This window comes from Passer domesticus, chromosome 1 (assembly GCF_036417665.1).
Source record: "Passer domesticus isolate bPasDom1 chromosome 1, bPasDom1.hap1, whole genome shotgun sequence".
NCBI classification, from domain to species: domain Eukaryota; kingdom Metazoa; phylum Chordata; class Aves; order Passeriformes; family Passeridae; genus Passer; species Passer domesticus.
In genome coordinates this window covers 31,016,453-31,041,808 of record NC_087474.1, presented here as the reverse complement: position 1 = coordinate 31,041,808, position 25,356 = coordinate 31,016,453, and the positions used below count along the sequence as shown (strand labels likewise).

General features: G+C 40.4%; 1 protein-coding gene across 1 annotated transcript in view; it reads left to right on the top strand.

Annotated features, from left to right (window-relative positions):
• RAPGEF5 (Rap guanine nucleotide exchange factor 5) overlaps window positions 1–25,356 on the top strand; it is a 155,552-nt gene that overhangs the window by 36,901 nt on the left and 93,295 nt on the right. Inside the window, exons 6-8 of the mRNA XM_064412141.1 lie at window positions 628–694; window positions 7,560–7,608; window positions 23,747–23,823. Of these exons, the coding sequence (XP_064268211.1) occupies window positions 628–694; window positions 7,560–7,608; window positions 23,747–23,823 (193 nt within the window). The remainder of the gene's footprint in view (window positions 1–627; window positions 695–7,559; window positions 7,609–23,746; window positions 23,824–25,356) is intronic.

Below are 25,356 nucleotides of genomic sequence, written 5' to 3'. Positions count from 1 at the left end.
TACTGCCTCACTTTTGAAAAGACAAACTAAGTCTCTTTCTTGTGAATTACTTTCAAGACAACCTAATATTGTTCTCAGCTGTTGGTTTAGTTTGGTTATTTATGGCTTCTTAAATGTATCATTTTCACTTTCAGTTATTTTTTCTGAATATCGAATTTCACTTGTCACAAAATTATTTTGATGTTGTCTGTTTTCATCTACATGAAGTTGTATTCCATAAGTACTGCTCCACACCTTAGCAAAGCTGGGTGGTGGGCAGATAGAAAATGCTTTGCTCCATTTGTAGAGTAAGTTTTTAGAAAAGCAAAAGATGCAGTCAAATAAGCAACTCTGCTCTAAAGGGTCCTGCATTCTTCAGTTCTTCATGATATTTTTATAGCTAAGGAATTCTCTTACTGCTTCATGTTGGTCGGATCAAAAGAGTTCTTGACAGCAAGGGACAAAGGGTGTACTCTGTCGTTACTGACAGGATTAATTATTGTCATGCTGCAGTCCTCATTTTGATGTGGAATCTCAAAGGCCCTTTTACATTAGTGCCTGTGGCTACACAGTTCCTTACTTTCCAGGAATCAAAAGATGTTGAAACAGAATGAAAGAAATAATAAAATCTTATTTTTATTTTTTAAGGCCTGATCAAAAAATAGAAGATGCAGCAGAAACCAATGCTGAAATTCTTGCTCGTCTCACTTCTGCGGTAAGGTCATTGCATCAAAGTTTGAATGATCATGTTTGAAATATTGTCATGTTTTGGATCCTTTCAAATTAAAGACTTAGCCTAAGTGAACAGATGTTTGTATATGAAGACTGTTTTTTTATTCTCTGGAAGGGGAGAGCTTTACTGAGGTCTTAGTGCACAATTCCAAAGCTATTAAAATCAACCCAAGCAAGGACTGCAGCAGCCTGCTCTTGTACTAGATACTATTCATGGCCCAGAAGATACCAACCTGGAGGACCAAGGTGACTTTTGTGTGATGTACTTTACACTCAGACCCTCTTGGTCGTGTGTATGTTGATGGGAGACAAAGGGACAGAAAAGTCCACAGCAGATCTTGTGTAGATTATCAGAAACTTCTGAGGACACCCACCTGGGAAACCTGAGCTTCCCAACTACATTTAGCCTCAGTAAACTTCACCATAATAAACAACAGCTTGTTCTGTCTGTGCTAGAGTGTGGTGCATCTTGTTTGTCTTGTGAGATCGCTGTTCTAGGAAGCACACAGACAGGACTTCAGAAAGTTAAGCTAGACTGACTCAATGTAATCTGTATGAGAGCACAGAGTGCACCCTCAGAAAATTAGCAAGCAATGAAACACTGGGAGGAGTGGTTGGTCCATTCCATACCATCCCTGGGGGTATTTCGAGAATGTGTGGATGTGGCACTAGGGGACATGGTTTAGTGGGGACTTGGCAGTGCTGGGTTAACAGCTGTACTTGATGATCTTACAGGTCTTTTCCAACCAAAATAATTCTGTGATTCTATGGTTGTGCTGCCACTTAGAGGGACTTTGACTGTCTGGAGAAATGGGCTAACAGGAATGTCAGGAAAGTCAGCAAAGGGCAATGCAATATCCTGCATCTGGGAGAAATAACCTCATGATTTGATACAGACTGGGGGTCAACTGAAAAGCAGCTTTGCAGGAAAGGAGCTGGGGGTCCTGGTAGACAGCAGGTTGAACCAGAAACATGCCCTTGTGGCAAAGAAAGAAAGAAAGAAAGTGCTTTCTGACTTGCATTAATAAAAGCATTGTCCTTAGGCTGAGGCAGGTGGTTTTTCCTCTCTCCCCAGCATTAGTGCTCCAGATATGGAGTCTTGGGTCCAGTTCTGACCTCTAAGTACAAGAGATATTGATGTCCTGGAGTGTAGTGAATGACCATGGAGATGGTTGAGGAATAGAGAACTTGACTTACAAGGAGAGTCTGATAGAAGGGGGAGTGGGGCTTGGAGAACAGAAGGCTGTGTGAGGACCTTATTGATGTGTACAAATACCTGATGGACAGGCTCTAGCTGGCCATGATTTTCAGCAGAGGTTTGGGTCAGATGATCTCCAGAGGTGCTTTCCTACCTCCACCACTCTGGGGTTGTGCAGCTCTGTGAACACTGCACCTAAGTCACAGTATCATCAAAACATGGAATTGGTGTTAGTTCTGGTTTTGGCATATGAGAAAGTACAGTGACAAAAATGAAGCAAGCAAGGTAAAGCTTTTATGAGAAAGGCATGAGGATAAGAGCTATTTTAAGAAAAATAAGTAAAGTGCTATCTTGCAGTTACTGGAAAATGGGAGGAAAGGAGAATTTTTGCTGTCTTTTGTAAAGACAATTGTCTTTTCAAAAGATATTTAATAATGTGTTTGGAAAGCTAGTAATTCTGTATATTCAGCTTTATTCAAGAATATTTTTAAATGTATGACATAAGCAAATGCTGTGTTTTAAATACCTTTTTTATTGTCTCAATATCCAAATTCCTTGTTTTCTCTACTTTTTTCCTTAACTGAAAATGAAAGGTGAACTCAGAACCTCAATATCCTCCATTTTTGTTACCATATAGAGCAAAAATAGAAAACCGTGACTTTCTGCAAAGTTATATTTTTTAAAACACTTGCAGAACACCAACTATATAAAACATTGCCAGTATTCCTCAAAAGCTTTTCCTGTCAAAAATAGAATAATGGAAATTTTGTCAGTTGAAAAAAAGGGATGTGCTCAACAAATAAAGTGGCCTTTTGAGTTCAAGAACTGGATCTAGCTGGGTGCACTTGGGTAATATGCAAGTCTTTAAAGACCTAAATGACAGCGAGTTCAGAGTGTTTGACATCTGTGAGGTCAAACCTGTGAACTACATCCTGAGTCACTCCAGCAGTAGGGCACCTGGACAGGGTTTTCTTAAATGAACCATTTTATTACTGTAGCTAACTAGCTAAAGAAAAATTAGGCAGTTACATCTCCAGATGGCCTGAGACCCATCTATTGCCATGGTGATGTCAAGAATCTGATCTTTTCTCCTGCATTTTCTGATTTTCCAAAGAACTTTGTAGTGCCTCTATAATGATTTTCTAGTCTACCCTTGGGAAAAAGACACAAGACCAGAGCAGAATCCTCCAAATTTTAGCATCTGTATATGAACTTTTCCTGTTTATCCCTCCAGAATATTGTTTTTCCGCCATATAGTAGACTGGGACCTAAAAGACTCACTGCAACCTTATGGGAAGTCTTTTTAAGTCCCAGAAGAATTTGAAACCTCAACTCACACCATTCAACAGAGGGCTGGACTGTCCAGTGTCTAGGTTCTCTTTTTTTTGTAAGCAGGAGCTGGAAACTGAAAGTGAAGTTATTAGCTATTACTGGAAATGTGTTCACAATTTTAGCTTTTTGACTCAATGAATGTTTATGTATTTTGTACAAAATTAAACCATTCTCCTTTGAAGAATTCGTAATTAAAAATCCTACTCATGATACTCTTCACACCAGAATTTCAGAAGTGTGAAAAAACTCACAAAGTCATCCCTACTTCTCGCCCAGCACTAAAGCAGTCGAAGATTAAAGATGACTTTTTAATTGGAGATGCAAATCCCACTGCTGTCTCTTCTACTTTTCTTTTTGCTTTTCATGGAACAAAACATTTTTTGGGGTCAGAAGAAAGTTTCTGTGTCTGCTTTTTTTTTTTCAGGGGATTCCATTCCAAATTTTCAAATGTACACCGACTGTGAGGATACAACCCTCAAAACTGGAGGAATCTGTGTGCCTAAAATATAAATCCCTCTTTTAATCTATCAAATTATGTGCTTATATCATATGCTCCATTACATGAGGCACCAACAAAAACATCAAACTTAAATTCTAAAGGCAAGCAGTGCACAATTTGCAAGCAGTGCAAAAAGCCATTAGAAATACATTTGCATCAGATAACATTTCTTGGTCATGAATTTTAAAAAAAAGTGATGATTACTCATGGGTTTAAAAAAAGCATTCCAGAGCTGTCATGCATCCCATGTTGTGTCCCAAAGAGCAGCTTCAAATTCAGTGTTTTGTGTGCTAAAAGCACAACACGGTGGGATAGCTACGAGTGTTTCCTCTGCAAAGCCTTTTTACCTTACCTTGTGATGAAACAGAAGATATCAGGATGTTAATGAGGTGTATCTGGAAAATAGTTGTCTGGTACTTTAAAGCATCAGCCAGTATTGCTTTTATTTAGAGCCTATCAAACTATCATAACTTGAGATGCAAAAATGTGAACCAGACTCTTAATGTTTTTCAAAACCCTGCCCTTTAGAGTCTTTTGTTGCAGGATTTCATTTTGAGTTTCTGTAAGGATTGGCATCTTGTCTCTGGATTTGAAATTCTACTTGACACAATGGTATCGAGACTACTGTCTCACAAAAAACTATCGTGGGCAGAAAAAAGAGAAAGGAAAAAAGGTGGTGTGCACTGACTGCTAGATGAACAGTTATGTCCACTATGAAATAATGGTAAGATTGTGATAAGAGAAGAGCAGTAGTTGTCATTTACTTTTTACAATTCTCTATTCTTTGAAAACAAGATTCACCATATAAATGAGCCATTTGTACTTAATCAAGCAAAAGTATACCCGGGTATCACTTTCTATGCAAACTTGTCTATATTGCAGAAAGAAAACTGATTCAGATGTGGTAACCTGCCAACCACCCTCTCAAAATGTTCACTTTCAGACTTTCATAATATTTCTATAAATATTGTATGGTGAACTGGCCTTTAAACTGAATCAGTTTTGACATCTTCAATGCTACTCAAATGGGATACTGTTAGGTTAGTGTTAGCTTTGTAGCAACAAGCTGTATGTATACAACATTTTAAAAAAATTTAATATGTCAATATGGTAGGCATAGTTCTTGTTTATATATTTTATTTTGTGTCTGCATTATTGTCTTCAATGTGATGTACGGCTATCGATTTTGTCAAACAGGAAGTAACTGAAATCCTATTAGGAAGAAGCATGATAATGGGTAGCATGTGTGCAGTGAGGAGTGAGTGTTATACATGGATTTCCATTGGTGTAAAGATGCAGAGGAGTTGCATGTCCAGCGGGGATGTCAAGTGCATTTATGCTAAAACAGGCAAAAGCATATAGATTATGAAATCTAGGGGCACCAATCAAATCCAAAATGATGCTCAGCGGTACCAATTCTTTGTGATTGGAGTGAATCCTATGAGAGGGAGCTCAGATTGTCCTGATGGAACCCTTTGATGAAGGAACTTTGTTCACTGTTAACACCAGAGAAACATATTTTCCTCCTGCTTTATCTAAAGAGTTTTGCTCAAGTTAAGTAAAAGAGCAGCTGCACTCCTGGCCAGCAGCAAATGATGAGATATTTAGCTTGACACAGACAAAATATAGAAACCCTTTTAATTACCTCTGATTTTAGCACTATCTTTCAACCTAAAAGGTGCCACCTTATAAGCAAAAGTAATACTGCAAATACAACTGCATGATGCCACAATGCTGCAGTTTCTTCTGACAAGATGGGTTTTTCTTTGCAGCTGTGGAGAGGTTTGCATTTCTTGAATGTTTGATTGGGTTAAGAGATACATTTGCAGTTGTTTCAGGTTGTAGGGTCTGTTAAGCATAATCGTAGGATAATGTATTTATTAAATGCTAAAAGATAAAGACGATTCATCAGTGAAATGCTTTTTACTGTCAGTAACCTGTGACAACATACCAGAATTGAGGCATCGACATGGGTACTTTCTGAGTTTAATGAAGGGAGAGGGTCTGAGAAGTGTAGCCATGAAAAGTCATGGTGTTGCTGTTCAGAAACAAATTGGGCTTTTATTGAAAATCCTGTTCATCATTAGATAGCTTGTGTGTATTATTGTAATACTTATGTATAGCAATTGCTGCAAGGAAGCACATGAGTTGTTTTTCTGTTCTTTCCCATTTTACTTAAGTTTATGCTTACATTATCCATGATTAATATTTCTCCAGACATGGGAATGAGTGTACAGGAAGGAAGGAAGGGAAGGTAATACTGCCAGCTTGCACAATTGTGCTGGAAACAGGATGACATTTAAGAAAACCATGGCACTGCCTTCATATTTTCCTGCTTGGAGTGGCAGAGAACTCTGCCCCTCTCAGTAGGGCAGCATCAAGGAATAGAAAAGATCCTTTTCCCTTGCAAGGACAGCAAAAAAATCTTTTTGGTCCTTTGCCATAAAGGAAAGAAGGATGCAAGCAGAGGAAGGATGTGGCCTCTGGTGTGACTGGCTTCTTCCACATGCAGAGTGTACTGCTGTGTGGCTCCTGAGGATCTGATATCAGAGGGTGCTGCAATTACCATTGTACTGAGATACCCCGAGTGAATTTTGTCTGTCTTTCTTCTCAGACCAGTATAATGCTAACTATTCTTCTTTCACATTTTCAAACTTCTCTTCAGAGTCATGAGAGTGGGACATCAACAGTTGTTAGTAATTGTATTGCTTCGGGAATCCTTTGTGGGCTTTGTGGCTTATGACTGAGCCACATATCTTGAGAATGATGTTTGAAATTTCATGGCTCTCAGAAACTGCATGTCAATCCTCCCACTGCAGAATAGCCTTGTGCCTTGCCTAGGTCTGTTAGACAAGATGGCTAGTATGCACTGCTGGAGACTTTGTCCAGAGAGGTGAGACAATCCCTAGAAAAAGTTGGAATGTGCCATATTGATTTTTTTTTAAATACTGAAGACAACCTGTCTTGGAAATATTGGGGAAATTGTAAGGTGTGTGTAGCAGACAGCATTTGGTGCTGTAGGCCAAGTGCAAGCAGCTGCAGTGGGACAGATGATGGCAGTGAAGAAGCAGGAAGCATAAGAATAATACAGAAAAAAATTATAGAAAAAGAAATTATATAAAAAGGAATAGACCTATGGAGAGAAGTGCATGTTGAGTTGAGCTGACTAAAGAGAGAATAGCTGGTCTATACAGAGCATATGAAGAATGCAGAGAAAAGAGGATGAAGGAGGGAGCTGGTTAGCATGACAGGGCTGTGTCGCCACAGGATAGTGAGGGACCCTGTAAAATTGAAAATAGCCCTGACTTCTGCATTTTCATGTTAAGTGAAATTTTGGTCCTGAAATTCTCAGCCATGCTACTAGGAGAGGTTGTTTCCTCCTGGAAGATCCAAAAAGTGAAGGTCAATTATATACAGGAGGAACCTCTATCAAACCTCAGCATGAAGGACTTTCTTATTCTGGAGTCACACAATAAATCAGCACTACAGTGTGCTCATCAGAGGCAAAACAAATATGTAACAAGGGAAGGGAGAAGATTCAAGTGTGTGCTTGTGAAAGAGATATGCTGTGCAAATAAATTACAGGTCAGGCTACTGAATTGCCCACTCCCTAAGGAATGTGGGGTATTTACATGAAATGAAAGTCACAGAATTCCCAGCCGAGAAGGAGATTTGCTAGGAAAACTGACTGTAGTTTCAAAACCAGGCATATTTCCACATGCAGTTGATTGCTGCAAAGCATTGATAGCTTTTATCTTACCAGTGTTGCATTTTGTTTTATTTGACTATAACCAACCTTTTCTTTTCCTGATATTTTAGGTACAGAGAGAACTGGCTGCTGTCATTGCCTTGAAAGCAAGGAAGTCAGGTGAGTCAGGCTGAACTTCAGAGGGGCTTTTGTAATGCTGTTCCCTTTTGTAATTTCTTGAAGTATCTGAATTGTCACTGCTGTCTTTTTAATATGGGGAAGAAAAGATAGTGATGGAGAATCTGTGTATACAGCACAATGCAATTACAGTTAAGCTTCTCTCCATCCAGCTCATGACATCTAACAAGCTAGCTAATAAAATCAGTGTTACAGTAGAACTTGGGTAACTTTCTAGCCAAAATCACTATTTTCTCTAGGCTTGTGCTTTATATAAAAAAGCTGATGTCTTTATTTGACTTACATTTAAGACAAATAAGTTGGTAATTTTCCTTTTTTTCTTTTTATCATCCAGTATGTCATGCCATCATCTTTTCTGCCTTTTACTGGCCCAGTCAGGTGCTTTTCTTACTGCTAAAACAAAAGAACAACTTCCTGCATGAAGGTGTTCTTTCCTGCCTGTACACCTGTATGGCTGGAGAGGCAAGTCTCTGATCAGGGCAGGAGCAGGGGAAGGGCAATTTGATAACTGGGAGTCTCTGACAGTAAAAGCATTCCCAGCAAATGCTGGTGCCACAGTGCAAAGGCACTGAAATACGTGGCCATCTCAGCTCCATCAGGGTTTGGTAGCACAGGCCCTTCAGCAGGCAGAGTCTGCACTGCTGGGGCAAAGAAGGAGGCAAGGAAGCTGTGTTTTCCAGGCACTGCACAGGAACCAACAGAACCTGCTTGGCCAGACCTGGCTCTTTACAGGGTTAACTCTCTGGTGTCTTCGTGCAGGGTCTTCTGCACCAAGTTGAATGTATTTCTAAAGTAAAACAGAGGTGGAGCGGCCTTAAATTATTAGCGTGTTCCCAAAGCCATTGAGGTCTTTGAGTGCATTTTCACTGAGCATTTCTTGTGATTTTCAGTGATTTTTCAAGAAATCAAAGTCACAGGTCTTGTACTTGAGCTATTTTCTGGCTTGTTCATTGTACTGCATCTCTATCAGTCTGTGGCTTCCAAGTACAGCACAAAATTTACTGCACACATGCACAACACACAGCATGGTGTCACAGACTGGAGACACTAAGAAGATATGGCTGGTGTACCTGCAAGTATTTTCTTATGAAAATGTAAGTGTTAAAAAAGAAATATTCTAGACATAGTTTGATGCCTTTCTTTTTCTGGAAATAGAAGTACTCATAAGTTATACCTATTCTCATCTATAATTGTTAATCTGTGGAAAGTGAACACAAATGTGAGTGTGAATTCAGGCCTGAATTGCTTCTGTGTGGAAGCTTTGCTTCTGAAAGTGCTGTAGTACTTTATGATGCCAACACCCCTCAGCTGCTTACCCTTACCTGGTGTCACCCCAGTCCCACCTGACTTGTAATGGCTGAACATGGAAATGCTTCTGCTCTGGCTCAGTGCAGAGGAAAACAGGTTATTTTAAAGAAGTGCTGAAGATAATCTTTTGTTTTGGTACTAAATGGGCTGAGCATGGTGCCATGCACTTTTACTTCCTGCTTATGGAGGTATAATAAATCTCTGCTTTTAAGCAGTTTTGTCAGCAAATATTACTACAGCTGCAAGGTATAAATAGAAGTCTTTCCCCCTAAAGAGTTGTTTTTAGATTGAAGTATCTCTTATTTCCTTTTGGTGGGTGGTTGTTAGAGTAGAAAATGGGGTGAGTGTTTGATTAGGAATGAGGTGCAAGAGTTGAAAATCCAAAAGGAGAATATCTCTTGGAGTCTCCTTTTTACTGGTGTAATTGCAATCCTCAATGAACAGGTAGAAATATTTCAGTTAAAAATCACAGCTTTAAAAAACCAAAGCTCACTTATAGAGCTTTGCAATGCTGTCCAGTCTTTCCTAATACATTAATGTAAGCACTTAAAATATCTGTTCAGATCTGAACGAAAGATAACTCTTTAGTCAGTTTAACTAGTGCGTGCTTGTTGTTGAAATTTGCATTTCTTTATGCCCCATCTTGGATGCCTGTAAAAAATGGGAGTATGATCAGGCATAACTGTAAGGTCTAATTTAAGTTAATGCCTTTAGTAAAGTAGGTGCAGAGTAAATTAAGGTGGTTGGTTATGCTCCTTTATTTTATTGCTGGTGGTTAAATTCACAGTGTAGCAGTTACTGTGAGCAATCAAGCTCTGGTCTGCTGTGCCTGGTGAAGTGAAGCACGTTTCAGAGAAAGTACTTTGGAGCTGTAAGCCACAGTATCTTTCAAAGATATTGTTCCTCTAATCCTCTCCAAGACTCCATATAATTCCAGGAAATAAGCCACCAAAAGTCAGACAAAGAGTTTATTTTGGCTTGAAAAGAGTGGAACATGGCTTTTTGGGCCAGCTGCCCTGGGTAGCTTCCAGGCTGGTGTGAATGGCGTGGGAGCCTGGCTCATCCACCCTGGGATCATGAGTGAGTGAGGAGGGCAGGCAATGGGCATGGTCCTAACCTGCTGTCTGGCACCTGGCTGCTGAAGGTAATGGGTTTCATTAACCAAAAGCTTTCCTAGAGATCAGTATCCCTCTCCCCCCATTAAAAAAAAAAAGAAAAAAAAAGAAGGGCATTTTTGCTTAATGCAAGGACGAGATAATGTGTTCCTGAATTAGTTTAATTTCTGGATGTACCTCTGCTCTTAGAGAGATCCTTCACAAGGAAGGGTCTCTCCCGCTTCCTTTTGCAAGGAAAGCACTACACAAGCCTCTAAACTCCACAGCTCCCTGTGCAAGAGGTGAAGAGGTTTCAAGTAGGAAGGTTTACTGTGTTTGGAGTGGGGGATGGCAAGTATTGCCTTTGGTTACCTGAATTAAACAGTTTGTTTTAGTTTAAATGCAGCTTGGGTTTGCTGCCTAGTATATGTATGTGGCAGGTAGTAATTGCAACTATTACAGTTCTGGCTGTGGGAGAGATTTCCACACTCTATCTGCTGACAAATACCGAGGTAGAGACCTGAGCCTGCTGTGGGGTAGGGCACAGTATCAAATTCTTGCTAGTACAGGATCTGACTTGATGGAGAATGTCTGCTACCAGAAAATAAAACACCAGCAGGGTGTGGGGTAGAATGCCTTTCCCCAAGAGCTGTTCTTCTGTTTTATTGTGGTGTAGAAGAATAGGAGAAATTCATAAAACTGGCAGATGCTGAAAGAAAAATGAGGAACCTGAAAAATTAAAGACTTCTGAGCTGTGGGAAAAAAGCTCTGTTTTCATATTCCAGATGTGTACTGCAAGTATACCACTCTGATAACAAGGTATATGCTGACAGAGACATGCTTGAGAGCCTTCTTGCAGAGGGAGCTCAGCACTTTTAGTTTCTTTGCAAATAAAACTACCAGGGTAAAATAAGTGTCTGTAATTCTGAAGTGTTGATGGACCTCGGTAACACTGCTGACTTCAAATCACATTTATATTTCATTAGAATAAAGCTCTCATGATAAAGGTGACCTAGGAGGGGGAAATGAGCTTGTGCACTTCTCTGTGGCTGATAAAAATGCATTGAAAAAATTCTTGCCTAACCTTAGAAATAAATAGATTAAATGCTGTCTTCTGTGGTTTGGTAAAAGGTCTTGGGGAAGCAAGTAACTGAAGCAGAAAGGAACTTTTCCTTTAATTGTAGGCACTCGGCATTAAATTGTTTTGTTTATTTATACCTTGCTGGCTTCTGATAGCTTCTGCAAATGTGCTGAAACACAAATGCAGCCTCCCTTCTGAAGGTTTACAGGGGCTGGCATTTATCTCAATTGCTTGTCATGGCTCATGACGTGTTTCTTATGTGTTAGAGATGGTAGCTAAAACAAGGATAAAAAGCAGCAAATAGCCTAAGGCTGGAGGCTTTAGCTGGTGGCAAAGCTGCACGGGTACATGTGGACTGATCAAAACTTGTCACATAGATGCTTTGTACTGCTGTTAATCCCATCCACAAACAAGATGCCTTGCATTTCTGAGCACAAACCGAGCTGCACCCCATGGCATCACCCGGCAAATCCCTTTACAGAAAAAGGAATTTCTATAACTTTGTTTGTGCAAAGGATCAATTGATAAGAGCGTGGGTCTTGTCTTTGTGTTTATGAATACAGGGGGTAATTAAGATAATAGCTGACAGGGTATGGATGAGGTAGGAAGATGGTGACTCAGCTTCTCCCCAGGCACTGCAAAAGCATTGGCAGGTATGTGGGTGCTTCTCCCTCCCACAGTGAAAGGCAGGGCAGCCACAAATGGCCTAGAACTTGTGTGTGGTTTTTCTCCCCCTTATGAATGATATTCAGGTTTCCACTGTATAATTAGATACATTTTAGTTATGCCATTCTTGAATTGGCAAGCTCTATTGATTTTTTCATATGTCATTTGCATTTTATTTATAATAATGTATTATAATTTATAATAATGTGATTTTTGCAATGTATGAACTCCATATTTGAGATCTTCTGGATTGCCTCTATTCTTACATATATGTATGCATAGCCAGCCTTCCTCTTTTCTTTTGTATTGCTTCTGTCAGAACCTAACTGCCTATGTGATTTGCTTCGTATTTTTATTTTAGTGCAGGCGATTCAATATGAAGCAGTCACTGGGGCTTGAGCTTTGCCGGCATGAATGAAAAGCAAGCTGTGAACAGCTATTCCTTTTCCCAGGCACTGCACCACCTCTACAGCGCTGCTGTCAGGGCTGATTGCGTGACTCGACTCAAACACACTGCAGGCAATGTCAGCCCGGTTAAACACATGAGAACAGTCAGCCTGGGTCAGGTTAAAAGTCCATCCAGCCATGCTCCTACCGTGAGTGATGAGTAGGGGATGCTTAGAGTAGAGAAACACAGCAAGTACAGTTCTTCTGTGTACATACTCAGCAGCTACCAGCCTGTGATAGAGGAATTTTGCTGTACCCACAGTGCTGCGGTAGGTAACCCTCGATGGACCTTTTCTCCATTAATTTATCAAATTGCCTTTTAAGCCTGTTTATACTCCCGACCTTCATAATTTCATGGCAGCAAGTCACACAATTCACGTGTAGTATGTTAAAACATATTTTTTCTTTTTTTTTTTTCTTTAAACACATTCCTATGACCCTCACTCTGTTGTGATGTAGCTCTTTGCTGACAGAGTGGTGAATAATCCATTCCCTATTTGTCTTTCTACTATTCAGGATTTTGTGCACATCTGTCATACCCCTGTGAGTTGTCTCATTTCCCAGCTGTTTCACCAGTCATTCCTCATACCAAATCTCTTCCATTAAATCTGATTATCTTTGCTACATCTATTCTGTTGCTTTTGAGATGGGGCAGGCAGAGCAGCATGGAGTATAGCAGTGCTGGAGTTGACACAAAGTGAGGGTGGCAGCTTCTTATCAGGGTGGAGAGGTGGAGGTGTGTGGGAAGGAGCCCAGTAAGACACTTTTGGCACCATTAAGCTGTTTTATCAGCTTAGTTAACTCAGAAAACTTCATCTTTATCTTTCAGCCCATTTCCTCAAGTAGTACAGATCCTTCTGAGACTTCTCGGTAAATTTATTCTACTATAATTAGCAGAAGTTTTGTCATATGGTGCTATCTGAATGTCCTATGCTAAGTTATTCATTTTATTCACTTGTAGAAATGTTGTTATATAGAAAATAAAAAGCATTATAAATTTTAGCTAGGTTTATGTACACACTTGAAAAATAACATAACAAATACATGATCAAAGGTCATTCAAGAATGGACCAGTTCAGTGTTGTGCATAAATTTCAAACACATTAAGGACTATTGAATTTACGTGTTTCATAAACAATCACATATTCAATATCTTTGGTGTAAAACGTGCATGATTTATTACCACTTATGTCACTGAAAAAGGGCATAATGAGGTATGAAAAAATTTGGTCCTATTTACAGAATAAAGTGACAATCATGTGCCAGAGAGGTGTGCATTTTCCCTTGTGAAAAACTGAGAAAATTTGAAGGGTGGGAAAAGGGTAAATCAGTAGGATCTTATTGCTCTTCTGTTCTCTTCAGATCCCTTTTCAATAGGTTTGCTTACTTAAGTAGTGCCATTACAACTTCCAGTTTTTCCAAGCACCCAGTTGTTTATAGCAAGGGCTGAAATTAGTAAACTTTGTGGAATGAGAGTTCTTCTGCAAATTCTTCTGCAAATTCTACTTATAAAATTCACCCTGGAGAAATGGCCACTTAAAGTGAAGGTGCAGGACTGTTGTGCTTCTTTTAGGTCATGGTGACTTTATCTTTACTTTTCTCCTGCCCACTGAAATGTGATTCAAAATAAAAGCTTCCCCTGAAAACAGCTGGCAATATTCTAAAAGTTACACTGTGCTTTAGGATCTTTCTTTAAGGTCTGTGATTTCAGGTCTTGAAGTAAGGAAGGTGATCATGGCATGTTCAGCCTAGAGAAGAGGAGACTTAGGGAGACTTTATGCTGGTCCCTCATGAGGGGAAGTAGAGGGGCAGCAGTGATCTCTTCACTCTCGTGGCTGGTGACAGGACTCAAGAAAATGGCCCCTCAAATGGAGTTGAGTCAGAGGAGGTTTAGGTTGGATATCAGGGAAATGTTCTTCACTCAGAGGGTGCTCGAGCACCAGAACAGGCTCTCCAGGGAAGTGACCAGAGCATGAGGTGATTCTGAGCTCAAGAAGCTTTGGGGCAATGCTCTCAGGCACGTGGTGTGATTCTTGGGGTGTCCTGCTCAGGGATGATCCTGATGGGTCTCTTCCAACTCAGCACAATTTATGTGTGATTCTGTGATTTTAATCATGTTTGCTTCTTTTAGCAATCCTTTTAAAACATTTTGTGCCCTCTTGAAGGGAATCCCACCCATAGGGGCCAAGGATGTATTGCATCACATGGGATTCTTCCATTATTCCTGAGATCAAGCACACCCAGAAAATGACAGCATTTTAAAAGGGCAGGATCAGACTCCTTCTAGACCCAGGGAGTGATGCTCATTTGTGCCCACCCTGGGTGATGCTGGGGGTGGGAAATGCCCTGGACAACATCAGTGAAAGGACTACACAATAACACTTACCAGCTGTTGTGTATTCAACAGCTGATATAAAGCAGAATGGACTCAGACTTGGAAAAAGAAGGAAGAGCTCTCTGCTGGGAATTGTGGTGAGAGTGATTTTGGCAGTTTATGGTTTTGTTTTTGCAGTTGCTGTAGAACCTTGGGCATAGTTCTTTCTGAGTGGTCTGAGGTACTCACACGTAGAAAAAATCAGCAATGCAGAGTAGCTGTGTAGGGGAAAGACATTTTGCACATATGCAAAAAGATGCAGCACAGTAAGGTCGCAAAGACAGCAGTTGTGCAAAAAAACAACCCCCAGGTGAGTGTTTTGTTTACTGGGCCTTTGGGAGAGGCATTTACAATGAGTTCACAGAATTTATTTATTCAGAGTCCTCTTTGTTTCCTGCTCCTTTCCTGGCCGTGCCTGGGGGATGTTTCCATGGAATAGAGCCGGTTTCACTTTGCACCAGCCTGCTCAGCAACAGCCCCTTCCTCCTTGTTTGATCTGCTCCCAGCAATCATTCTCTGATCATTTAATGGGGTCTTTCTTCTCCATCCTTCCATCATCTCGTTTCAGACAAAACTGTTATACGTATATTCACTACCACGTGATTTTTAATTATATTTTAAATATCATGCACATGAGAATGTATATCTACAAAACTGGATAGAATTTAAAACTTTCTGCATTCAAGCATCAAATGGTTCCCCTTGAGCTGCAATTGGTACAAAACCCCTTGATTTTGTCTGTTCCTGTAGTAATCCTACAGCATTTTCATATAATTTTTCAATATTTTTTTTCTCCTTGATAAAAAATATGACCTCGTATATTCACAAGGTGAGTATAAAATGTGGCTTTATCTTTGCATGCATCACAAAGGCATTGAAAACCAAATCTCCTCTAGCCACGTGAATCAACAGTAGTTGTTTATCTATTAAAAAATGCCTGTCTCATTTAGCCAGAGGTGCTTTACAAATTTTGTTGTTCAACTGCACCACTACCTTGCATGAAATATGGACCTTCAAAGCCAGATATAAGAACCTGGGGCTTTGGTTCTTATGAATAAAATAAACGGAAGATCCTAACAAAACCAGTTTTACAATAATGTGAAATTACCATTATCTGACTGAGCTGGGAAATATTGGTGGCTTTACTTGGTACACTCATTTTTTTAATTTATAATGGCTATATAATGTAGGCAGACCTGAGCCTCATTTAAACTTAAGTTTGTCCTTGCTGTGGTCATTTAGAAGCTGTGGGAAGGAATGGCGCCTTAATGGCGATCAGCAAGACCAAATCTGCATCTGCCAGCCTCCTTTCTTACCACAGTGGCTTTGCTCTGTTTAGATTGCAGATGCCTACACTTGCTGTTATCTGTTCCTTTTGATAAACTCTGAAATGAGAGGAAATGCTCTTGCATCATTTTCTGGAGTCCTGTTTCCTATTTGAGATTTGAGAAATGGCTTGTAGCACTAGGACCCTTGGGAACTTCTTTTTCTGCATGGAAACTAATCAGAATAATGAGTACCCTCTGTGCAAATTCAATATTAGTTCTACACCTAAGGTCAAGCAGAAGTTAATGACTATTTTTTAAGTACAGAAGTTAGTTATGAGACCAACATTACATTTCACACTTTTGTAATTGTAAAATAAAATGCTGGAGTAATTTATGTTAAATTGATTTAAACTACAAAGCATAAATATCATAGCATCCCAGATTAGGGTTTGAGAGAAAATGGCATCGTTGTCACTTGTGCAATAGTTCATTCACTGATTTACAAGTACCTTTATTCCATCTTGTGCTTGCTGTGCTTTTTACATACAGAGGTGCTGAACAATGCTGTAAGCGGGACTCTGTCTCTAATAATTTTTGCACTTTCTTTGTTTCTTTAATTAGCTGATTTACTCAGCTGATTGCACAGCTGTCTGGGCAACACCCCCCCAGGGGTCTGCCAACTGTTTCAGAGATATGTAATGTACTCAGTGGAGGGAAATCTGTATGATAATTTGCATGTATATATGCAGAAGTAGTGGGAAGGAATAAGAAAGCTCAAAGGCAATTTTTGTGTTGCTAATAAAAGGAAACATGTTAAGGATAAGCTTAAAAAGCTTTTTCTTTTCAGTAATTTCTGAGAAAAAATTACTCTTTCATGGTAAATAAGGAGCCAATTCTCAGTTGGAAGGTTTTGTTCCTGGGATTATTGCTCTCTTACAAGCAGCTTTTGGGGATTTCAGAGATACTCAATGCTTGTTAGTTTTCCCCTTTGGTTTGGAAACAGAACTTGGAAAATGCAGGAACATGCATGAGGATGTGGTCTGGTCTAAAATGGTCCCCAAATCTGAGGTTTGCAAAGCATTTACTGGCTGCTCATCTTTTTTTCCATTGCTCAGCACTAGTGCTTTACATAGCCTAGAGGATCTGGCTTTTAGTTTCCCCAGTGGTGTCAGTATGAGCTATTCATTTTTTTCCACTCTGATAAATTAATAAGCATCAGCAAACATTATAACACTGTCAAACAGCTCAGAGCTGCCATAGTAACCAACCTCTCTAGAGCTCGCTGTATACCCTCCACAAAGAACAACAAGAGATATCACAAGTTCCATTGTTCAAAATAACAGTAACATTTTCAAAAATAATGAAATTATCTTAGTTATGTGATTTAAAAAAATAAAATTGGAGGTTGTGTTTGTTCTTAAAAGCTTCATGCCAGCAATTTCCATTGGAAAAAAACCAAAACAAAACCAAGAAAAAAACCCTAACTAAAAAATTCCAGAAGAGAAACAAATATTCCTCTTAAAAATTCGGAATATAAGAAGAATGCTAGAAGTTGTGAGCTTCTCAGCAGCTGACAATAAATCAACTGGTGCAGGCTGCTGGCAGTTCTGGAGCCTTCTCCCCGGGGAATATTCTTGCAGATTACTGAGGTCTTGTTGGTTTGACAGCGACCAAAAAACTCCCACAACAGGCTATAACCATCCAGCAGGGATGAGGCAGTGAAAGTCTGTTGGCTTGTCAAATAAGTGAAGTCCCTGTGTTCAGAAGTAGTCTCTTTAACTCTTCCAAGGTGGGAATATGTCTCCTGTCTGTAGACAGCACGTAGGTGCCTTTTACTTAGTGGCTAGATAAAAGAGATTCATACATGAATTGTGATCACAGAGTACTGAAAAGACTGAAATCATACAAAGGGCAGACTAGTTTGATGTTCTTGGATGTTTGCAGGCTAAAGAACAAAACTAAATAATAAATTAATGTCTGCATTTGCAATGAAGGAGCATCTCTGAGTACACAAGCGACGTAGCCTTAGGGCTGACCGAGCTTTGTATGGCAAGCAGAGCTACCTCTGGAGGGGCTGTGGGGACAGTGAAGTCCCCATGCAGGCTGTGCAGTCCCAGGTGAGCCTGGCACTGTTTGTGCAGCTGGAATCCTCCACCAGCTGCTGCTGAGACCGCTCGGCTGCTGCTGAGACCGTGCTGGAGGGTTTGCAGCAGGCTAAGAGAGTTTGGTCTTAGGAGCAGCCTGGGGCAGTGCAGAAGCATGTCTGCTGAAGGTGGTTTATGGGCCCTTGTCCCCGAAAACCAGGCAGTCCTGTTCCTAAAGATGGATTTCACAGCAAGCCCACGAGCTGCAGCTGGAGTTGTGTGGCACAAGGGGTCTGGCAGCGGTGTTACCTTGAGGGATGTCCTGTCCCCCTGCCTGCTGCCTGGGTGTTCTGTTCTCAGCCAGGTCATCAAACCCAGCCAGGTTAGTGGTAATCCTCTGCCAATCCACAAATCCCAAACTTTATGGTACCACAGAGGGGGAACAGCCACTACAGGGGGTGTGGGACAGCCAGCAGTGATGGGAAGCTCGCCTGGAATGGCCATGTGGGTGCAACCCAGAGCCAGCTGCTTAAAGATGGGCACATGTCCCTGCCTGTTGTTCAGCAGCAAAATGGTTAACTGTGATGGCAGTCCTTTCTTAAGCATTTAAATAATTAGCTTTCACAGTTAACACCCTATTAAGCCAAAGGAGGAAGTTCACACCTCTCCTGGTGTTATTGTTCCAGTCTGGCTGGCTGCAGCAGCGGAATGACGCTAGTGCCTTGGTTTGTGTTGAGAAGGTTATCTTTGCAGCCAGAAGGGGTAGAAAGAAGAAATTTCATTTATAGGAAAGGAAGAAAGCACAATAAAGCAAAGCCTCTGGGAAGAGCACAACGCTGTGGGTTCCAGGAGTTGCTTTATGTGTGGATTTTTTTAAACTGTCTTTCCCACTTTCAGTTGGGGAAATTATTCTGCTATATTGAACAAGACAAAGCATTAAAATGAAATAATGTGCTTGTAATATTATGTGACTTTTTAAAAATCTTACTCATCAAAGGTAATTAATGTAATTAATTTACCTTCAAGTTTGTGGCATAAAGAAGAGTGTGACATGGAGGCACTGCTCTGTGGGTAACCTTGGCAGATTCTTCCATAGGCAGGGGAAGGTTTGTAGTGCTGCTCGTGCCTTTTGTTACCCTCACTGGATGCCAGCCTATCTAGCTAAGGTGACCCCTTTAGCATGTGTGTTGTGCTTCTTGCTGCTGGAAAGACAAATCCCTTCCAATGCCTTGAATCTACACGAAGCTTTGTGGCACTTTGTGCTGTTAAAAGCAGGGGAAGCAGGGTTGGTTGGTTAGTCCCAGTGTGAGCAGTGGCTGTGTTTCCTTTCCTTTCACATGCCTGTGTGATGGCTGATTGTGCTATAGTAGCAGGTACAAAATTATTTCTTTTGGTTTCTTATTTCTTGATTATTTTTTCATGCTGATTTAATGATCTGAAATGGAATTACTAAAAGACAAACCTCCCCCCCACAAAAGTTCTCTGTCCTAACATAATTGACAGAAGAATCTACTAGCAAAATCTCAGCTCTGCTCTGTGGGGCCACAAGGAACTCAGATCAGATCATGGCCTTTGTGATCCTTAAGTGACCATAAAACATCAAAATCCTGAATTCCCCAGACTAATTTGCAAATGGACATATTTGAACTGCACATTAGCAAGCTAATGCTCATTTGACTTTTCTTCTTTCTCTCACGGTGACCTTTCCTCCAAAGGAGGAATGCTGCAGGTAGAAAAGGGAATTGATCACTCTACATTTGTTTGTATTTTTTTTCCTGTCTCAGGTCTCAAGCCTGAGCCCAAGCATAACATTACATGGATACATATAGATCAGGGTAAACTACCTTTGCCTTTCCCTTTTATTGCTGCTTTGTAAAACATGCTGGGATATTTGTATCAGGGAGCAAAGCAGGATTTATGGTGGTGGAGAAGGAAATGTTTGGCTCAGCTCCAAAGTTCACAACTTTTTTTGTATGTGCAATTCCAGAATCAGCATTTGCCTGGGAAATTCTTTCCCATCCCACCCTAAGCTTCCGCTTGCTTTTCCTATGGTTGAATTTGCAATGTCAATTTTTTTTTTAATCAAAAAATAAATGGTCAGCTAAGAGTAAGTAGGAAATTATCCTTGAATTCTTATATTTTATGACAGAACTTGTATTGCATGCACAATAACCCACGAGAGTAGTGCCTGGGCCAATTTGAGGAATGTCTTTGAGTTGTTATGGGTTTAGGAGGCATACTGTGTCCAAAAATACTGCAATAAATTTCTTATATGTACGTGATGGCCCCTAGTAACATAAATTTCTAAAGACACCAGAATATTTTAAGAAATACGTGGGTTTTCTCTGTTTTATAGACAAAATACATAGTAATCTTTTCCTACAGAAACCAAGAAAATATAATTAGGGGTTGTTGCTTGTCTGTGTGGCCACTTCAGCCTTCTGGGGACTGTGTTCTTGTGATGGGGAAAATGTATGAGATGGTGTGATTCCTTGAGTGTTGCTCCCTGGGTGAAGTTAAATGGTTTAGCTGTGGCTGGTCCTTGTGGCTTTGGATAAGAGGCAAGGAGGACAAAAAAAATCAAGTTTGTGATGGAAATTTCATGAAAAAAAGGTCAAATGCTCCTTCTCTCCCAAGAGAGCTGCAAGAACGTCAGTGTGAGGTCTGTTTTGTTTTTTTTTTCTTTAAGAAAATATTTACTGCTTCTTTTCTACATTCCTTACACAGTCTAAACAACATTGAAGCCAAGGAGAGCTGGGTCTGGATGATAAACTTATTCAGGTTTTTTTAGAGTTGAGTTGTGAAATTGCTGATATAAAAACTTTTTCTTTATTTTTATTCTTATAAGCCATTTACTTAGAGTACACTTAAACTGAGGCAATTTTCTCATCATCTTTAAAATTGCTCATGTTAAAATCATTCAACTCTCAAGGATAGCTGTATTCATTGGGGGTTGTGGACATGCACCCTCTTTCTCTTCCCCGTTGCGCCAGGTAAGAGATCTTGCTGCCCTCAGTTCTTGGTGTTTGCTGCTTGTCACTGTCTCCCTGGCCAGACACCATCCTCTCACCTGCCCGCCCAGCCAGGTCAGCCAGAGGTGCTGCTCCCTGAATGCCTGCCTGTTCACTTTGGTTGAAGGGGTGTTTGCCCTGGCACTGGGCAGGGAAGGGGACACTTGTAAATGAGGCCTGTGACAAGAAGCCAGTTGGCAGGCACTAACCTTTTCCCCTGGCACAGCTGTTTGTGGAGCGCCCATCTGCTCAGGACTGTGGAAAAGCTGGCTGGATCAATGTAAATCACTTAAACCTCGACTCATGGCCGTGTTACCAGCAAGGTGCCACTCCTCTAAATGCCATGATTAATAGCCGGAGTCTGGGGGGATATTTTGCCCATGAGTGCCTACAGCACACTGATTATAGAAGAAATCAGAAAATTGAAAGGAGAATTGGGGAACTGTTCTGCTAACGCAGACTTAACAATTTGAGAAATTGCTCAAACAACCGATTTTTAGCATTTGTTAATGCCTTCCAGCATTGCAGCATTCCTGTCTCAGGCAGGTTGTTCTGCAGGGGTCAACAAATCGATGTCCTGAATGCTCTGTTTCTCCCACAGTGGCAGTGGGTAGAACAGGGTCATGCATGTGTGGGACTGAGCAAGAGGATGAGGCAGCTCTTGGGGAGGAAGGCTGGCAGATGGGTTACACAGGAAGGTACTGCACAGACACAGACCCTCCAGCCTGGCTGGATAAAATAGGTTGCCTTTAGAAACCCTGCCCTGCACCAGAAAAGCAGGGTCACACATGGCTGCTCAGGCCATCCCTCTCATTACTGACTCATTATGTTGTTCATTTTCCAGGCTGGGGCAGAGATATGCCACAGTATCCCAAGAGTGTTTTGGTTTTGCCTAGCTTTAAATATGGTGGGATCTGATGCCCATTGTACAGGCTGTCTGTTGCAGCTATAGTCTGACCCTGTGTTCTCAGTATTCACCTTGCATTTCAGAGGTTTGCTGGTAAAGTGATGCCTGCAAACCCAATAGTGAAGATTTATGTCAGAAATATGAAAATGGATTTTAAAAGATCCTGTAATGGAATAAAGTGTATTGACAGAATGACTTATTTCCCCTTTTATAATTACATTTTTATTACCTTTTTTTTGATAGCATAACTGTGGGGGAAGAAACAAAATTATATCCTATATGGCATAGCAATATCAGGAGAAATCCTGCCACAAGAAAAAAATAAATTCCTATAATTTATTTTAGAGGTCAAGAACAGTCCAAAGTTACTTTTCTTTTAGGCAGCTAGATGCTGCCTAAACATTAGGATGCTTTTTGTCTGCAGAAGACCCAGAGCACCCATGCAGACACACCAAGCTGGACCTCATGGCTCACATTAGGTGTATGAGCTTGGCCATGACAACCTGGTTATGTCTGGAGATTCAGGCTGAGGGCTGAGGATTGCATAGGTGAGGATGCCTGGGGAAGGTGGTACTGCCAGCCCTTCTCCTGCTCCCTTTGCTCATCAGTCAAATCCTGAGCTGCCTCAGCTCACAGATGTAGTTTTAAGGCAACACAGGACTGGTGATCCTTGTCTGAACACACTGTGCTCTGGGCTGTGGCTGTTCAGATGCAGCCTGATGAGCAGCTCAGGTACACAGGGGTGAAGGAGAGAGGAGGTGGGCACGAGGAAGGGCACCAGCTCAGCCCTCCCACCCATCCATCAAAGCCATGAGCCATGAGGTGTTTTTCAGGAAATAGATGTGACAGCTTTGCTGCTTCAAGGACACTTCTGATGTCACAAATGCTGTGGCTAAACCAGGAAATCACTCAATATGTACTCAAGATCAAAGATATTTGAGTGTGGTTTTTCTAAGCTGATGTGTACAGTATAAGGTGAAGTCAATTTGCGTGTGTTTCCTTTGGTCTGACTCTCCCAACATGTCACATTGCAGAACATCTGAGGGCTCAATGTTCCACCAAAATACAGCAGGTGGCTGTGCTGACTGAAAGGGTAGCTTGGGGTGTAGGTAGTAAAACTGCCTATAGATGAAGCTGTTTGCAATACAGAAATCTGAGGTGTTCTTTCACAAGAGGTTCCTTGTTTCTTTAGCTGGATAAATTCCTAGCTCTGGTTTTGACCATTCAGGGGATTGAACAAGTTTGATACAAAACTTTAAAGTCTAGCAGAACTTGCTGTTTTTAAGTGATTTAAGTCATGTTAATTGGGTGAGGTTGCTGCTTTCTTCTATTGTGCTAGCAGCAAAGAATTTTTGATAAAACATCTCCTGCTACCGTTTATTTCTGGAGATGATTTTCATGGCTAGTGGTGATGCTTGTTAAGATTGACATCACTTTGCTTACAAAGAATTTTCCAAGTGTGAGATGAGGGATAAATGTGCTTATTTTGTTTACCTTCTGTAATACAATGGAAGAAGAGGGAGACCTTATTTTTTTATTGCTTAGGGGTCATGATATCTCGTTACAATGTATGTAAAAGTGGAGTTCCTTAAATGTCATTGTTTTATAAGGACTAACAGTAGCTTGACTATAACTATTTAGTAGTGGATTTTACTGCATGAGGGAAAATAAAGTATGCTGTATTTAGCATTTTTTCCAAACCTAATAATGTGTACCTTATAGGATCTGTCCAAAACCCCTCCAGGAGTTAACTAGAATGCTGAAGTTAAAACATTCCTTGAATGGTCATCCTATTTGATCTCAAGTGGTCCATGGCACTTTGCTGCTTTTTGTGATTTAAACCTGCCTGCTTCCAATATATTCCTCTTTCTTATTTTTAGCAATTAATCAGAATGAAGAAAGCAACAGTCAAGAAATACGAGGACTAGAAGATCTCAAGGATACCTCTGATGCACAGGTACATGTGTAAGATTAATGGAGTCTTGGGAATGTTTCCAGATCTACAAGCTGAAGAACTGCTTTCCATAGCTCTGGGAAATGAGTTTTCCTCGATGTTCTGTGCAGGGAGCATGTAGGAGGGAGCAAGTCTGCTTGATCTCATCTTATGTGACTGTTTAGAATAAGATTGATGATTATTCTGGGAATTAATCCCATGATGTTGCAATTGGACAACATTCTTTAGCTATCTTTCTGCTCCTTTTAGATAATGCACATAGTATATACCAGATGTGAAAGTAAAATGAGATGTGTTTTAGGAGGCAAGGGCATATGACATTTTGATTGAATTTTAATCACTGTAAGTAGACATGCAATGAAATAGGGATACTTATTAGTCACTCAAGTGCAAGCAACAACCTTCTTCTTTTTTTTCCTAACTGCCCTCATTTACAACCAAAGCACACTTCTGGATATTGCTCAGAAGAAACTAAACTGCCTTTTAGAGTATTTTATTGTGGGATTGCTTACCCTTTTTAATTCTGTGAATCTTTTTAGATTAATCTGCAATTCATTCAATCATTCTATTCATGCGTTCAAGCTGTGCAAGTGTAACTGTATTGCTCATTGTACTGGTACTGATTATTGCTTTTAATTTAAAATTGATTTTCCCAGTCTTGACTGTTTTTTTCTCCTTCTATTTCTCTTGCAAATGTTATGTTCCCCACCAGTTGCCACCTTTTCTCCTTCCCCTGTATGCAACTTGCAGTTCCTGCCCCTGATTTATCTCCCTAACATCTTGCCAAACTGAAAAGTCGTGTGCAAGACAGACAGGATTTATGCTGATGTCTGTGAGCAAGCCTAGCTGAAAGGGTACAAGCCATGTAGCCAAGAGTGCATTACAGAGAAATAGGAAGGGCCCAGAGGGAAACACTGACCTCGCTGCACAAAATATTTGGATTTCTGTTATTTCATTGGATTTTTTGGGGGGGAGGCAGGAGGGGAAGGATTTAATATATTCTCAGTTCTACTTAGTTGCTGTAGTTATTACAGTTTTTTGAAAATGTTTGTTCCCATTTATGACATAGACAATGCACATGCAAAGCTCCTATGTAGCCAGCTAATAAGATTTCCCTGAAATAATTATAAAAGCCCATAAAAATTTATTATTGGGGTATTGATTTACCCAGATTTTAATTGACTGGAAATCAGCTTCTAAAATTTGAAATAATATGAAGCACATTTAAAATTGTACAATTATTAAATGAGCAGTTAACAAAAGTGTTAATGTGCTCTGCTGGGAGGAGAGCAGGAGTTTATCAAAGCAGTTGTTTGCACTGTTTGTTAGCACCATAAGAATGACATCCAGTGAAGGCCAAATACAGTTTGTTTTAAGGAGTGAATGGTTTTTTTTTGCTTTAGTGGGACTTCGCATATGACTGGAGCAAAGCAAGGCATCCTGTCTTTTGAGGCAGTGGCACATGGTTTTAAGTTTTCAGGTTGATTAAATGTTAAGCCAGTAATAATTATATTTTTTCACCAGCTACAGAAAGAG